The following is a 16038-nucleotide window of genomic DNA, read 5'->3' as shown; positions in this document are numbered from 1 at the left end:
AAAAAGTTAACAAAAGCAATGAAATGTCTCTTATATAAGAGGTCTTTCTTTACTTTACTTAACTTTTCTTAGTCTAGGAAAAGCCTAAGAACCCATCAAAAATGATGGTCTAACGAATACTTCTAATGAAAGGTAGATCGTACTAAAGGGTCGTTGTCTCTTCTACCTTGGCAGGTGAGGCCTAATTAGTTTGAAAACAACACTCTCTAAAGCTCGAACCATATAAGAGTTTAGATATATTGAAAACCATTTTATAATATCGAATTATTTTTTTCCAATGTACATATCAAATCGTTCTTTTAAAAGCCCTTGATAATTGTAGGAAACGTAGATTTATTCGCGGGGAAAAAGGTTTTGAGAAGTTTGTATTTCGACGATACAAAAGTAGAGTAGAGCACGTTCTTGTGACGTCCATATATAAACAACAACGTGGTTACGTAATTGATTAGTCCCAACTTGTAGAAGAAAATTATAGAACCAAATTACACAATTTAGTCTTCTCATAAGTTTACATTATCCAAATACTAATTAACAAAACTCTCAAGTTATTTAAGAGCCTAAAAGAGGAAATATTTATATTACTGAAAAGAAAAACATGTTAATCTCTTTTTTCTTCCACCTCATCAAGATCCATTATATAATTAACAAAATTTAAATATTAATGTTATAGGGTTTGTGTTGTTGTGTTGTACTATATATTTATCATAAAGTCCACTTGAAATATATAGTTTCTTGTAATTGTAATGTTAGCTAAATTATATATTTATTTTGTTAAATGATAATGCTTCAATCCTCACATTTCTCTATCTTTAATATATATATTAAATATTTGTGTGTGTGATGGATCTTACGAGATATATAAAATTGAGATCGTACAAGTGGTAACATGGATGATTCATCCTCTTCTTTTTTTTTCTGTATTGAAATTGTTGGATCACGTTGATACCCATCTTATTATTTATTCAAATGATGCAACAAATTGAAGATATATATGCCCATCAATATATAAATTTGCCGTATTATATAGAGATCACAAACCATGTGCAACGAGTTGCTTTCAAGTTGCTATATACCTTCCATCTATATATCTATGATATGAATCCAAAATGAATCTTAATTTTATAATTTTTTAACAGTTTTATAAATCTTAATATAGAATACGAGTTCATAATATAACCCACTAGATTCTAGTAAATGTAAACATTATGTCTAAAATGAACTTCGTAGTTAAACTTCATAATACTCAATTTGTTTTGTGACCAAATATATAGTCTCCTACCTCGGTTGGTAGTAGATGAAGAGTGCAAAGTTTTGGTACTTTTTTTTTTTGGTTTGATTTGCTTATGTCCTTTTGCATGTTTTTTTTTTTGATAAGAGGCAGGAGACATAGTCTCCCACGATTATTCAACAGAAAATAAAATTACACTCGGACAAAACGCGGAATTGTGGTCCCACGCATATCCTCTAACAACACCGGAATAACCTCCTCCGGACAAGCATTAAACGAAAGAAACCCAAGCGGTAAAGAAAACGCATAGTTAGCTAATCCATCCGCTAGGCGATTAGCTTCCCTATACACATGTGTAACCCGGACTAACCAGTCCCTTGATATTAAGCCGTGGCACAAGCGTACCAGGAACGCCAACGGATGAACCGGACTCACCCCTGACTGCAAAAACCCAACCACTAGAACCGAATCCACCTCTAACACAATCTTGCGAAATCCTCCATCCCAAGCTATGAGTAAAGCGTAATACGCTCCCCACAACTTCGCCATTGGTGCCGAACAAATACCTATATGCAACGTAAACCCCCTCGCCAAGACCCAGATGAATCCCGAATCACACCCCCCGCCGTCGCTGGACCAGGATTTCCACGCGAGGCTCCATCCGAATTCACCGTCACCCATTCCTCCACCGGTCTCTTCCAAGCTATTAACCTCTCAACCCGGGAACCTCCTCTTACTTCTCCCACAACCTCCTCGTTAACCATCACAACCTCAGCCACGGCGTTCTTAATAAAAAGTACGCGGTCTCGACACCTCCCATTATCCCCAAACACATTCCCACACCGCCATTTCCAACCCCACCACACCGCCATAGCAAACAAGGTCGTCCAATTCGCCACCATCGAATCCGCTTGGACACTCAAGTTGGAATAAAGCCATTCCAGAATCGACCCACTAAAAAACATCTGGTGTCGAGTCCTCGGAACCAGACGCTTCCATACACCTTCCATTGCCGGACAATCACGTAGCACATGAATAATTGTTTCCTTGGCCAACTTACAAACCGAACACACATCGGAATCTCCCATATGACGTCTTCTCCTCTCAACATTGGTTAAAATCATTTGATTGCCCACCTGCCATAGAAACACCCGAACACGTTCTGGTGCCAATACCGTCCAGATCTTATCAAAGAAAAACCCCATATAAGGCCTGGCCGTATCATCATCACGAATCACCTTATGGGCTGAGCTTACCTTATGTCCTTTTGCATGTTTAGAGCATGTGTATTAGCGTATTTTGCCAAAATCCCACACATTTTTTTATTTAAATTTAAATCAGAAAGACATAATATATGTAGAAATGTTCCTTATATTGGGACGAAAGATCCGCGTCCTTAAACCAACATGGCATTATGGCATGATTCCATTGGTTGCAGAACAAAACAACCTACTTCGCAAGTAATTATACTAGTTCTTAAGCCAACGTGGCATGTTAAGGACAATTGATATTGGGACACCAATAAACTTGCTTTTAGTGTGTTTCCAATATGTTTTCATTTTTTTATTATGATTTTGTGCATTTCTAATATTTAATTATATTATTTTCTTAAATAAAACTGCGTGTTCATTCAATTATGTCTGTATATTTCTAATTTTATTTTAGCTTTTAACAAATTTTAAATCATCATTTTTAATAGTAAAGACTACGTTCAGATTTAAAAAATATTGGTAAAATTAATAATTTAGTAAATATTTATCATCTATTTTATATTCCGTTTCATATTTTAGAGTTTAATTTTGTGTGATATATTTAAATATGTGAATTTACATGATAAATTGTACCTATAAATTACATGTTTATTGGGATTTGTAACTATATATCTAGATTAGTATATTTAAATAAGAGAATTTTTGAGAAATACCCCTCTTTTCTATCCATGTTCAAAAATAGCCCTTTTCAAATATGAAAAATTATAAACTTTTATATGGTTGATAAAGTACATCAAGATCATCATTACTACTGAGAAACTAAATCCAAATATTTATAAGGTTTTAAAAGGTTCTAAACGATATTTATAAGGTTTTTATAAGGTTTTTAAAAGGTTTACACAGTTTTTATAAGGTTTTTAAATGATTTTTAAAAAGTTTTTAAAAGGTATTTATACGGTATTTATGAAATATATATATAAATTTACACACATGTAAAGATAATTTGTGTCTAGAAATATAAGCTTACACATATTTTTTTGATAAATTTCAAATTTTATAGTGAATTTTTTATAAAATTAGAAAAAGGGGTATTTTTAAAAAGTGGTACTGGAAAAGGGGTATTTTTGAAATTCCCCCAATAAATAATAATAAATTCAAAATTTTGAATTCTTTTTTGAATTTTATATTTTAGATATATTATAAATAATAATTATATTTAATTAAAATATGTAATTATTAGTTAAATATATTATTATTGAATTCCCCACCAGTGACGTTTGCAATAAAGAAAGAAGAATATGTCGACAAACAAAAGTTCTTCTAGTTTTCTAGCTTACCGTAAATCCTAGTCAACGTAAATAACTCAACCTATGAAATATATATAGATATATCATCCGTTAGTTCATTGAAGATGAAATAAATAATTATTTTTTACATTTCTTTTACATATTGACTCTATGTTATTTGTATTTGGTATATATATATTTATTTGGTTTACTATATTACAATCTTTTAATCCATAAGTAAAGATCTTGCATCAGAACTTCTTTTAAAATGCAAGCCACTTGCATCTATCATATGTACATTCCCTTTCTTTTATAATATTATTTAAAATATTATTTAAAATATTATTTAAAATATTGCGTTTTTCTTGCACGACCCACAGTTAAATCATATAATTTTATCCATTTGTCAATTTATCTTACACCATTGTGTACAATAAGTAAATCGAATCAACTGGAATGAGTTTTTTTTAATTTTAATATTAAAATATATGTTTGATGAGCCAATTAGATTCAAATATCATTACAATAGCCAAATACTTGTGACATAATTAGCTAAGTTACCCAATGAACGAATTGCATTAGATTGAGATGACAATAACATAATGAATCATTCTTTCTCCAAAGTGGTGATCAATCTTTGAAAATCGGGATCATAACTTATCACGGCGGATCATTTTCAATAGTGTGAAAGTTAATGTCTTCCTTCAAACATTGAGCTGCTGAATTTTTTTTGTGGGAGATTTATTTTCGACAATCGAGATCAATATAATATGAAAATCTCTTAGGCATATGGCGTAATATGAGATAAATTGTATAGTTTCCCATATATCTTCTCCATAATCGCTAAAATTGCCATAAATCGTAACCATGCGGAGGAAAAATCTAGGTTCAACTTTCTAAAGGGATTCAATGATTTTTTTCAAATATAATTGGCAAAATTGGAATGACTTTTATCTACACAATATAGTACAAGAAAAACACATCATGTAAAAAAAGTTTTATAGTGTATCAAATGATACATGATAATGTTTGAAAGATAACAATCACAAGTTTGGCATAGGTACGCTATTCATTAAACATTTTTATTACCATTTTAGATTTCATATATTTTAAAAATGAGTAATTTGTTCAAATTTATTTATATATATGATTTCAGATTTCCATGAATAAAAAAATTGGCACTTTAACCACATCAAATTAGTGTGTGTTGGCTATACCATTGGCTATACCATGTGGTTCAAAAAAAACAAAAAAACGGGGAAATCTAGTTTTTGGAAAACTTTACCCATTTTTAAAGAAAAAACACTTTTTAGTGGTTTCTTTCATCGTTAGTGTTAATTCTATCATTTTTCAATTTTTATTATTTATTTTTTCATTTTACAAAAATATTAACAAAAAACAAAAACCAAATATTTAGAAACTAAAAACTAAAATCCAAAAACCAAAAGCTATAAACCAATTTAAAAACTCACTCCATTCATGGCGTTAATTTCAAATTTATTTTCTTTTGTTATTTTATTCTGTTTAATGTTTAATGCTAAGCTACAAACATTATATGTCAAGATTCTAGATGCTAAGTTATGTTAGATTTTTCTTATTCATAAAGACTGTAATACCTAGTAAATGCTATAGTACATATTACTACCTAGTTAATAGATAATTAATCCCTCATGCTTATATTGGGTTTAGTCCTACAATAGTTTGAGTTCTAAAAAGACATTGAGAAAACAAATAATATATCTCAACTTTGCTATTATTATTCTTTTTTTTTTTTGTGAAAACCTACTTTTTTTTATAACTTTAGTAAACAAATTAAAGAATATTTCTTGAGTTCCATACATGGCTTAACTTCCAAAATATTTTAACAAAACAAATAATAGTTCTTTACTTTGTTATTATTTTATTTCTTTTGTGAAAATCGTTGCCTTGTAGTTTTGTATAACTTTAGTAAGTATTACCGAACAAAAACTTCAATAATGTATTATAATTTTTCAATATTATGATGGTAGTAGTAACTTCATATCATTATGTTCATTTTATGTTAAAAAGTTAAGTGAAAGGTCATTTAAGTTAGGTAATTGGTATTGACAATAATTTGCAGTAATTTAATATTTGACCATGAAAATGTATGATTGACAGGAAAATAATATTTCATCCTTCACTGAAATTAGATTATCAATAATACTTAAGTACATCCATTTTTTGTATCGTTTGAGTAATATATATCCGTTCTAAAAATTCAAATTGCAACATATGCGAAAAAGATATTTTTATTATACATATATTTATATAATAATATAAATTTAAAAACAAATAAGATCATATAAAGATGTTGGAGAAATATTTGATTTATTAAAGAGAGTTTTTAATTATAGAATTTATCTTAAACTTTTATATTTAATCCAATGGCAAAGTTTAATTTTAAAAATATTACAAAATAAAAAGGTAGAACACAAAAGGTAATTCAAAAATGTTAATATAGACCAAAAAATAGATGTTTAGGCAAAATTATTTGAAAATTAGATATTTAGGTAAGAGAAAAATATTACAAGCCAAAAAACCTTCTTGCTTTGATTAATTACAAAAATGCCATTGATTTAATATTTATTTTATTTTATTTATATCTCAACATCACTATTCATTTGATGCCAATAATATTGATCATTCATCAATGTCATGTCGATGTTAAATAATATAGTATCGTCATAAGTTTATAATTTAACCAAATTTATTTTACATGTTTAACATGACACTAACGAGTTAACGAGAATGTTAAAGAGACAAAATGCTAATGATGTGCATATTAATGGAGTAAGAAGATGAGAGACTAAAAATTAAAGACGACGGAAAAAGGATAGTACAGTATTTTCATTTAACTTTTTTTACCGTAAGAACAGTAGTCATTTTGTTCACCTAATTTTCCATTCTTCTGTGTATAGATTGTGATATTACCAAAAGTAAAGGAATGCAAATCTAAAATATTACTATTTTTCATATAACAAAAATCATTTTAAATCTTTTTTTTTCTTAAGTATTATATGGCATCTAACTACGGTAAGATATACATGACATCCATGTCATTACTCATAATGATATTCAGGGCAAAAATAATAAACATGTTAAGAAATCGTTAGGCACTAATCGGTCTGTCGAGCTAGGCCTAGTGCCTAGCAAGAAAATCCGGGATTAAACGAGGATTAACCGGAGACTAGTGTTAGGGTTATTTTATTAAATAATAAAAATAATAAATATATGGTATTAATTATATGTATAGTTTGATTTCTGTTAATGAAAAAAAACATAATATAGCATACAAAACTATAATACTGGTTTCAAAACTGTAGTTAATAAATGAAAACATATTTCTAAAGCCAAAATTTGTGATTATTATAAGTTTTTGAACATAAATTATTGTAAAATATCATAAAATTATCAAAATGTTTAATAACCGATAAAAAGAGTTATTGCGGGGATTAGTCATTAGTTGGGTCTAGCGATAACACTGGAGGGGAGTAATCGGAGATAGGCGGAGATTTTTCAAACAGTAATCAGTAGATATATTTTCCTAGAGCTGGTTCTGATCGAGATCGAGGATCAGTTTTGAGTTTCTCTGCCTAGTCCCTCTGCTAAATTTGTGTCGGAATTTCAATAGATAAAAAGTGTATGAAAACATATGATAGACAGAACATTGTTCTATTTCATATATTTTATCAAACCTTCAACGTTCCATAACAATTTAATAAAGACCAAACCAAAACAAACCAAAATAAACCAAACACCATCCTACAATGCCTTCCTCTTGCAGCCAAACAGATATTATGTCTAAACAATTCTCACCGTATTGGGAATTCTATGCAGCCATTGTGGGAAAACGACCGAACGAAGCAAATTTTCAAACTGTGTTGGTTGATCACTATGTTCCAACTTACTCTGTAGCACAAACTCTCCTTTGTGTAAGTTAACAGAAAGCAAACTTTGTTGCATGTTGCTTTCAAAGTAGACTATATTAGCATCAAAAGGGTTTATTCCTAAATAAAAATAATGCGAACGGTAAGTGTCAATGAAATCCCAAGCGATTTCAGATACTAGTTGCCATTCCCAACTCTTTAGCCTCCATACACATAACTTATCCTCTAGTGTTCCATCAACTTTGGTTACAGGGACTACGTTCATATACACGAGCGATCCTTGACAAGTTGAGCAAGATCTATCGAATCTTGTATTTTTTCCTGAATCAGGGAAACGCGTAGTGCGGCCCTGGATAGTGTCAGTACTAGTGGCGTAGAGATTAAAGGATACAATAACACCTTTACCCTCGCTATCGCGGGCAACCAAGTGAAGACTCTCGTGCAAGACGAAGGTTAATTTTACAAACAAAGAGGATATATAAGAATAGACAATATTGTAGTAACTCCACAAGCCTGTCTGAGATGAATATATCAACAAGTTGTCTTTGTTGTAGTAGAGAACAACTTTGTAGTCCAAAAAGACTCCCTTGTCATCAATTCTTGTGGCGATTCCCATGGGCCATGAGAAGTACTTACTAGCATGAGAAGGTAGTTGTACGCATTCATGTGTAATTGGATTAGCCACGTACAAAGTTTGGTTAAGGACTCCACTGGTCAATATCAATCCAACTTCAGCGTAAGACCAGACTCTGTAATCGTTTCTTTTGCTACCAAACTTCTTGGTTAGGAATGAAGAGATGTAAGAGCCTAGAGAACGTTCAAGCCCCCAAGTGTTGAGTCCATTGTAAGCTACGAGTTCTTTTCCATAATCCCAAGACATGAGCGACCATGATGGTGGCGTATGTGAGTTTTGGTGCGTTGACCTAAACACGTCACGGAAATATGGAGACTCCAAGATCGATTCCCATTGCTTGCAAACAAGTTTGAAGGTTGTGAAAATCTTTATAGATAATTTTGAGAGTATGATTGCCAAAAGATCCTCTGGAATCGAACTCATATCTTCTTCCTCTCTCTCTCTCTATCAATGAGATTAGGGTTTTTGTGTGTGCTACACGCCTACACTATATAATATTGGTAAAGACATATTAATTAATGAAATTATGCAATAGAAATAATTTAGAAAATAATACATAATTAGTGTTTCATAATATGTAAATCATTCGTGTTAATGGTAGCCTTACCATTTTTTTCTACGAGTGCGTATTATAGATATTAGGAAACATAGGTGCATATATAGTCTCATGAATTATTGATTTTTGTATATTCTACCAAATAATTTACTTTACTATTCTAAATATATTTACTTTCTTTAAACTTAATTAAGTATATTATGCAATTTTTTATATATAGTATTAGATAGATTACGTTGACGAGTTCATTACATGTGGAGGTAGCTTTGGTTTGGTAAGAAAATAATAAAAAACTTGTAATTTTGGTTTGGTTAAACTCTTCATCTCCGAATTTGATTTAACGGTCGGTTTTTATAATTACATAATTTTGGAGTCAAAATTTTGTGCTATTTGCAACACTCATATTTCATTGATCCTCTACCTACTTCTAGCTAGCCAATATTTCCCTATTGAACTATGAGTATAGGGAAACATAATTTTATATGAAACTATACAACTAACAACAGTCGAGTTTAGTAGTCCTGGGCATACAAACAAAACTTTGCCCGGGTCAGTTTGGTTCAGATAATTAGATTTTGCTTTTGTTTCTAAAACAAAACCGACTAAATAACATGCCTGACTCGAACGATTTTGCTGCCTAATATTTACATATAAAATCTCTTAAAAGTTAACAAAATTAAACACCTGAGATTTAAACCGCATACTTTAATCCTTAAAACAGAGTACTCGAGCACTGGAATACGACATAATTTCAAAATTTGTTGTCATTAGGTAAAATTTTTATATATATTTGATGTCTAAACTAAAACATCAGTTTCATGGGTTTTAAGTTTTGAACTCCCGGTCCTGACTAACAGTACCGGCTATATCGGATGGAAGACAACATAAGGAAACTCATAAAATTATTGCATCATAAAGATCAACATTAATCATAAAAATTAAGGAAATGGTATATGGACACATGATAAAGAGTAAGAGTTTTAGGCATAGCAAAATATTCATTAAATTCGATTCGATTTAAAATATTCGGATACTTATAAAATATTAAAGCAAAATAAATAGAAAAATATAATATTTGTAAACCACGAAGCAAATAACAAATATCGTTTTTCTTAAAGTCGGATATTTGATTCGATTAGTGTATTTTTAGATATACGCAAATCATTATATAATTCGTGTATTTGTATATTTTGTGCTTGTATTAAGATTATACATGTGGTAAAGAGAGGTAAGTCCTGCCACTTGGGTCCGGGTACCATTGGCCACGGGGTTCGAGATATAACATGGTTTCTCTCGGCCCCAAAAGATTAGTTTTTAGACTTAAAAAAAAAACTATTAGAATCACTCCTGAATTATTAAAAAAAACATGGTAAACGCTTTTATTAGCCAAAATGATTTTATTAGAAAAAAGTTTCAACAATAAATATAAGAAACTAACATCCATCCATCAAATGTAAAAACGACGTTTTATTATCTTCAACCCTTCACTATTTTATTATTCAATTTACTTAAAATATTTCTAACCAGAAAAACCCAACTGTTCATAATTTCATATTCGTATATCATTAAACAAGAAATTAAAAAGAAGAAAAAAATTTGATAGACTGAAACAAATTTATTCGTGAATATCAAAAAAAAATTCGGATACTCGTAAATTTCTGAATCGAAACAAATTATAAAATCAAATGACCAAAAAGAAGCTAATCACAAATTTTTCGAAATATTCCCTTCGCGTCCAGGCCACAGTAATGTGTGTCTCGTCAGTCGTCATTACCCATCAGCAACTATAATTTCATAGTTTTGATGTCTTAACGAACATGAATCTTTCTGATGATGACTTCACACCGTGTTAATCCAAACCGACTACAAAAGAAAATATAAAAAGTCAAAAAAAGTTGGACAGGGTCACATGCACACTCAAGCAAAACAAAACTTGTTAATGTTTCTTCGATAAGTTACCCATTGGTCTCCTACTAACCAATAACAATTCCACTTTTTTCAATTCCTACTTTTTATCTCTTAACTTACAAAGCAAATGTTGTTCTTTTTTTCAACTCTTTATGAAAGTCATAGAGATAGAGAGTTCAACAACATCTCTTGTGGTGAAGAAAAAAAATAATTTGTTGTTTTCTCTATAAGCTACCCATTCATTTGTCTCCTATTTTTTCTCTTTTGTAAAAAATATACAACACGAGAACTTCCCGAAAAGTTATCTATCCTAATACTTTTTTCGCGTAAACATGTTTTACAGTAGAATTCTGATAGGATTCGGTATATTAGTGTTGGTATGATCGCATTCTATTGATCTCCTACTAACCAATTAAAATTCCACTTTTTACTTCATTGCTAACTTTTTTTTCAATTCCTACTTTTTATTTTATTACAAGACAAATGTGTTTTATATTTTCAACTCTTTATGAAAGTCATAGAGAGACAAGAGAGTTCAACAACATCTATTGTGGTGAAGCAGGTAGTTGGAGAAACTCATTAGTTATTCCCCCTAGTAATATGAATACATATTCATATCATTTTGTTTTGTCTGCCTTATATATATAATTAAATAGTAGAAAGATTGGATTATATAAGAAGACTTCGAATTAAAATATATAAAAACGCGATACACAAAATCAAAATAGCAAATATTCTTGGTCAAGAATTATTGCCCTTCGCTTTACACACGTATACAACAATCCCATATATATATATAAACCTCACAAAGCCATTTCTACTTAAACAACCTCAAATAACAAAATAAGTTACAAAAAATAAAAGTTGTAAAAATGGAGAAGAAGAATGTGTTAGTGTTGTGTATGATCATCTTGGTATTGGTTATCTCGTCTATGATGGTTGAGAGAGTTGATTGTAGAGCTTTACGACCAAAGAGAGATGTTAAAGGACATGATCAGTCTTCAACGACCATGGAAGTGAAGAACAGTTCGACGAGACAAAGTACTTTGGGGAAGAGTTTTGCTTACCGGTTAGCGTCAGGGCCGAGCAGAAGAGGACGTGGTCACTGATCATCAACAATTGTCACTTTTTTTAAAAAAATTTTTTTTTTTGTCTTAGCCTTTTTGTTAGAGTAGATTATTTTTTATGTGTAAATCGAAAGTTTTTGTTTTAGCCAAAAAAAAAATAGAAAAGAAGAGATTTGGTCAAGGAGATTTAACGTGTAACAGTGTGAGTTCCTAGTTTTTTCGATGTAAATATTTGAATATTGTTTGTTTGTTTCCAAAGGGAATAGTAATATATAGAAATGGTAAAACAATGTTTAATTTAGAGGAATTCCTCTAGATACTATTATTTTGGTTTTCTTTCCAAAAAACCACTACAATCAAATTATTGTTCAATGGTATGAAAATTTTAAATCTTTGGTTTGGGTTGATTATTTGCAATTTAGGGTATAGTTTTAGGAGGTATGGTTTAATGTTTAGAATTTAAAATTTAGAATTTGAAAATTGAAAATTTAAATTTAGTTTTGTGGTATTTTTGTCCTAAATGATGGTATTTTAGAGAATGACCCTTTAATTTAGCAGTTAATTATCATTTTACATAAAAAATGAAACTTATTAGTTTAAAATGCTTTTAATGACGATCTAGGTGTGTGCTTGTATATTAGGTGGCTATAGCCTATAGTTATATAGTAGTATCATTTATTTTTAAAACGTCTAAGCTATATATACAATAGTGTTTTGTTGTTAAGAGGATTTAGACGATCTTAAATGATTCTTTGATGTTCCTAGACGGCTCTATATAATATTGAAATAGTGTTTCTCTATATATATTGCGTTAAATTTTTGATAAAGCGTCTCAAGTTAATTACAAGTATGTAACTATTCTATTGGTTTGCAAAAAAAATATTTTATTTTATTTTATTTTTTTTTTCGTTAAAGGGTTTAGGCGTTCGTTTAGACTCCGTCTAGAGATTAGACATTTTAGCGACGCCTAAAATACCGTTTAAAATGGAATAACCCTAGTTTAATCGATATATTTTCTAATTTTTAACTACCATGTTAGTCTAAACATCCATCTTACATTTTTCTAGATTTGGTAAGCTTCTCACATTAAGAGGGCGATTGGTGATGACTTTTAAGGCTTTAAAACCATTTTAAAGCCTTAACAGTAATTAATTTGCCAATCAAGATTTTTTGCTTTTATTTTTTTTAAAGCATTAAAAGTCACTTCTTTTTTTTCCTTCTTATTTTTCTCATTTTTCTTAAAACGTCAAAAATCTGACTTTAAATTTAATCAATTAAAAAGATTTATTTTTCATATCCCTATTACATTTAAAACCTTTTCACAAGTTTATAAATATATTTTATATATTTTATTTTTATAAATTAATTACTTTCATTTTTCTTGTTCTTTTAAGATCCATTTCAATAATACTTTTATTTTATAAATTCATTTATGATATAATGTATATTTATTAGAAATATAAAATAATAATAATAAAAATAACATACATAACTTTAAAAGTTGTTCATTGCCAATCAGATTTTAACAGTAAAAGTTTCTACAGTCAAAGCATTTACAGCCAAATTCTCTGCAGCCAAAATTTTAAAGTTAAAATCTCTACAGCCACAAGTAACAATCGTTACCAATCGACCTCTAAGTATAATTAAGGAACCCTTTTTAGGTTTTACAAAGATGAATACACCTTTTTCATATTCCTTTAATTTACTATTTAGGGTTTGACATAGCTAACCAAAGCAAACCAAAAATTTCAAAGGTGACACAACTAGTAGTGTTGTGTAATGTCAACCATTACGATAATTTGTTTCTTTTAGTTTTGAAGTTTTACTTTTTCATCACCATATGAGTAAAGATTATATTTCTAATATGATCTTTCTCAATAGATTTGTAACTATTTTTTCTCTTTAAAAACAAAAAGATTTTTTCAACTCTTTATGAAAGTCATAGTTGAACAAACAAATCTTTGTGGCTAAGCCAGGTTGTTAGAGAAACTCGTTCGACTAATAATATAAAATACACGTTCATCTTATTATATAAAATAGTAAAAAGATCATGAAAACATGATTAAATATGCAAAAACGCGATACACAAGATGACAAAGTCAATCATTCTTTGGTCAATATATAATGCTCTTTGGCTTAAACACGCACACAGTAATTGCATATTATATGTATATATACACAAAAGATCACGAATCAAATCTACTTATTCTCAAAGAGAAAGAGAACAAGTATATAAGATAGAACAAGAAGAAGAAGCTAGAGAAGAAGAACTAAAACAAAATATGGAGAACAAGAATGTGTTTGTGTTGTGTATGATCATCTTGGTTGTCTCGTCGTTGATGTTTGAAGGAGTTGATTGTAGAACTTTACGATTGAAGATGTTAGATGATGAAGCCTTGGTGAGCATGAAGGTGAGTAGTAATGGCTCGAGAAGTCAACGTCCTTTGGTGAAGAGCTTTGTTTACAGGTTAGCGTCTGGTCCGAGCAGGAGAGGACCTGGTCACTGATCGATCAAAACAACTACACCACTTTTGGTTTTTTTTCGTTGTGTTTGATTTTTATCTTTTTACCCGTTGGTTGTGTTATAACCTTTTTCTTTTAATATGTGTAAAGAGTTGTTTTTTTGAAGGACATGTAACATGAAGTTCCGAGCTTTACCCATCAAAGTTTTTTTTTCCGAATCTTAGCAACAAAATACTGAATCTTATTTACCCATCAATTTTATGTAAATGTTTGGATTAATATTTTACAAAATGGAATGGTAATGGTAAAATAATGTTTATTTGGATGAAAATGACATAATGATTCGATTTTTTAGTTGTTTATATATACAATGACCCTATAATTTAGTTTCGATAATAGAGTGGATTAAAAAAAAACTGGACAATGTATAACTAATGAAGAATTAATAAAGTCTTATAGTTTTTTATAGTCTTGAGTTTGAGGTTATTTTTCTTGAAATATGTACGTAAATTTCATTATGGAATGAGAGGGTTTGTCATTAAATAAGATAGTTTTTAGTGTAATTCTTACACTTAAGATCTTGCCAATAATCTTTGTCTAAGTATCCCATATTTTACCTGATCACTACTTCCTTATAAATATGCTTCTTAATTAAGGTTAAGCCAAAAATTCTAAACAAGATTCAACTAGTAGTGATTGTGTAAATGTCAACCATACTTTATGTATGTTGTATATTAATTCTAAGCTATAAACTGTCTTTAGAATGTTAGAAATGATGATCAGATCAATGACCTCAGCATATAATAAGTTATATCTCGACCATTTGAAATATGATATATACATTATATTTGCTCTTTCTAGTGTGTCTTTCCCATGATTGTTATAGTAAACAAGAGCAACAAATTGGAATCTATTCCGAGTTTGAGAAATATATATGAACTTTCTATCGAATGATAATTACATGTATAGAAACTTTTTTACACTGGTGACCAAAAACAAAAAAAAATGAAACTTTTTTAACACTAGAAACTGATATGAAATTATAAGCTTTTTTCAAGTATAGAAAATGTCTTTAACTTTTATTTTCTTTCTTTGTGACAAAAATGAAACACCAAAAAAAAAAAAAAAATTGGAAATATTTGACCACTGACCAGACTTGAACGTTTGAACTTTTTCGAATGTCTTTAACAAAAGTTGGGATTTCAAAAATCAAAACGCTCCAATAAAGAGTAAAAAGACAAAGAAAAATGAAAGAATCTAACAAATTTTAAAGCTGAGTCTCTCTACTTCCAAGACAAACAATAACATGAACAGTTCCATGAGTTACTTATAAAGCAAATAGCAAAACCTCTAATTACTCTAAGAGCATCTCCAACCCACCTCTATTTCTTCCTCTAAACTCTATTTTATAGCAAATTTTGCTCCAACCCACCTCTATATCCACCTCTATTATAGAGATTGCTATTTTTATCTCTATATATAGAGGAACTCTATTTTTTCCTCTATAAATAGAGGTGAACTATTTTCTTACAAAATAGTCCTTTTAATCTCAAACTTCTTTTATTTATGACCAAAATAAATAAAATAAATATATTTAATAACTAATAATAATATAAAATATTTTAAAGGTTTCAATATAAATATATATTCTAAAATTTGAGACTACCATTTGCAAAAGTTAATATATATAAATAATAGATTTTATTTTTAATATTCTAAAATTTGAGACTACCATTTGCAAAAGTTAATATATATAAATAATAGATTTTATTTTTAT

General features: G+C 29.5%; 3 protein-coding genes across 3 annotated transcripts; 2 read left to right on the top strand and 1 right to left on the bottom strand.

Moving 5' to 3' along the window:
* Positions 1–7547: 7547 nt before the first annotated feature.
* Positions 7548–8690, bottom strand: LOC17876269 (putative F-box protein At3g28280). The gene has a single exon (XM_023782015.1). It carries the CDS (start codon positions 8688–8690, stop codon positions 7548–7550), a length of 1143 nt encoding a protein of 380 aa, XP_023637783.1.
* Positions 8691–11579: 2889 nt separating this feature from the next.
* Positions 11580–11901, top strand: LOC17877012. Its single transcript, XM_006281998.2, has one exon. It carries the CDS (start codon positions 11604–11606, stop codon positions 11838–11840), a length of 237 nt encoding a protein of 78 aa, XP_006282060.1. The 5' UTR covers positions 11580–11603; the 3' UTR covers positions 11841–11901.
* Positions 11902–14045: 2144 nt separating this feature from the next.
* Positions 14046–14446, top strand: LOC17875169. The gene has a single exon (XM_006281842.2). The coding sequence runs from the start codon at positions 14081–14083 to the stop codon at positions 14303–14305; it is 225 nt and encodes a 74-aa protein (XP_006281904.1). The 5' UTR covers positions 14046–14080; the 3' UTR covers positions 14306–14446.
* Positions 14447–16038: the final 1592 nt, after the last annotated feature.

This window comes from Capsella rubella, unplaced genomic scaffold (genome assembly GCF_000375325.1).
Source record: "Capsella rubella cultivar Monte Gargano unplaced genomic scaffold, Caprub1_0 scaffold_8, whole genome shotgun sequence".
In the NCBI taxonomy this organism is placed as follows: domain Eukaryota; kingdom Viridiplantae; phylum Streptophyta; class Magnoliopsida; order Brassicales; family Brassicaceae; genus Capsella; species Capsella rubella.
This window is presented reverse-complemented; position numbering and strand designations above follow the sequence as displayed.

Excerpts from the sequence above, each read along its gene's own strand:
- LOC17876269 (XM_023782015.1), bottom strand. The coding sequence starts at position 8,690 with ATGAGTTCGATTCCAGAGGATCTTTTGGCAATCATACTCTCAAAATTA.
- LOC17877012 (XM_006281998.2), top strand. The coding sequence starts at position 11,604 with ATGGAGAAGAAGAATGTGTTAGTGTTGTGTATGATCATCTTGGTATTG.
- LOC17875169 (XM_006281842.2), top strand. The coding sequence starts at position 14,081 with ATGGAGAACAAGAATGTGTTTGTGTTGTGTATGATCATCTTGGTTGTC.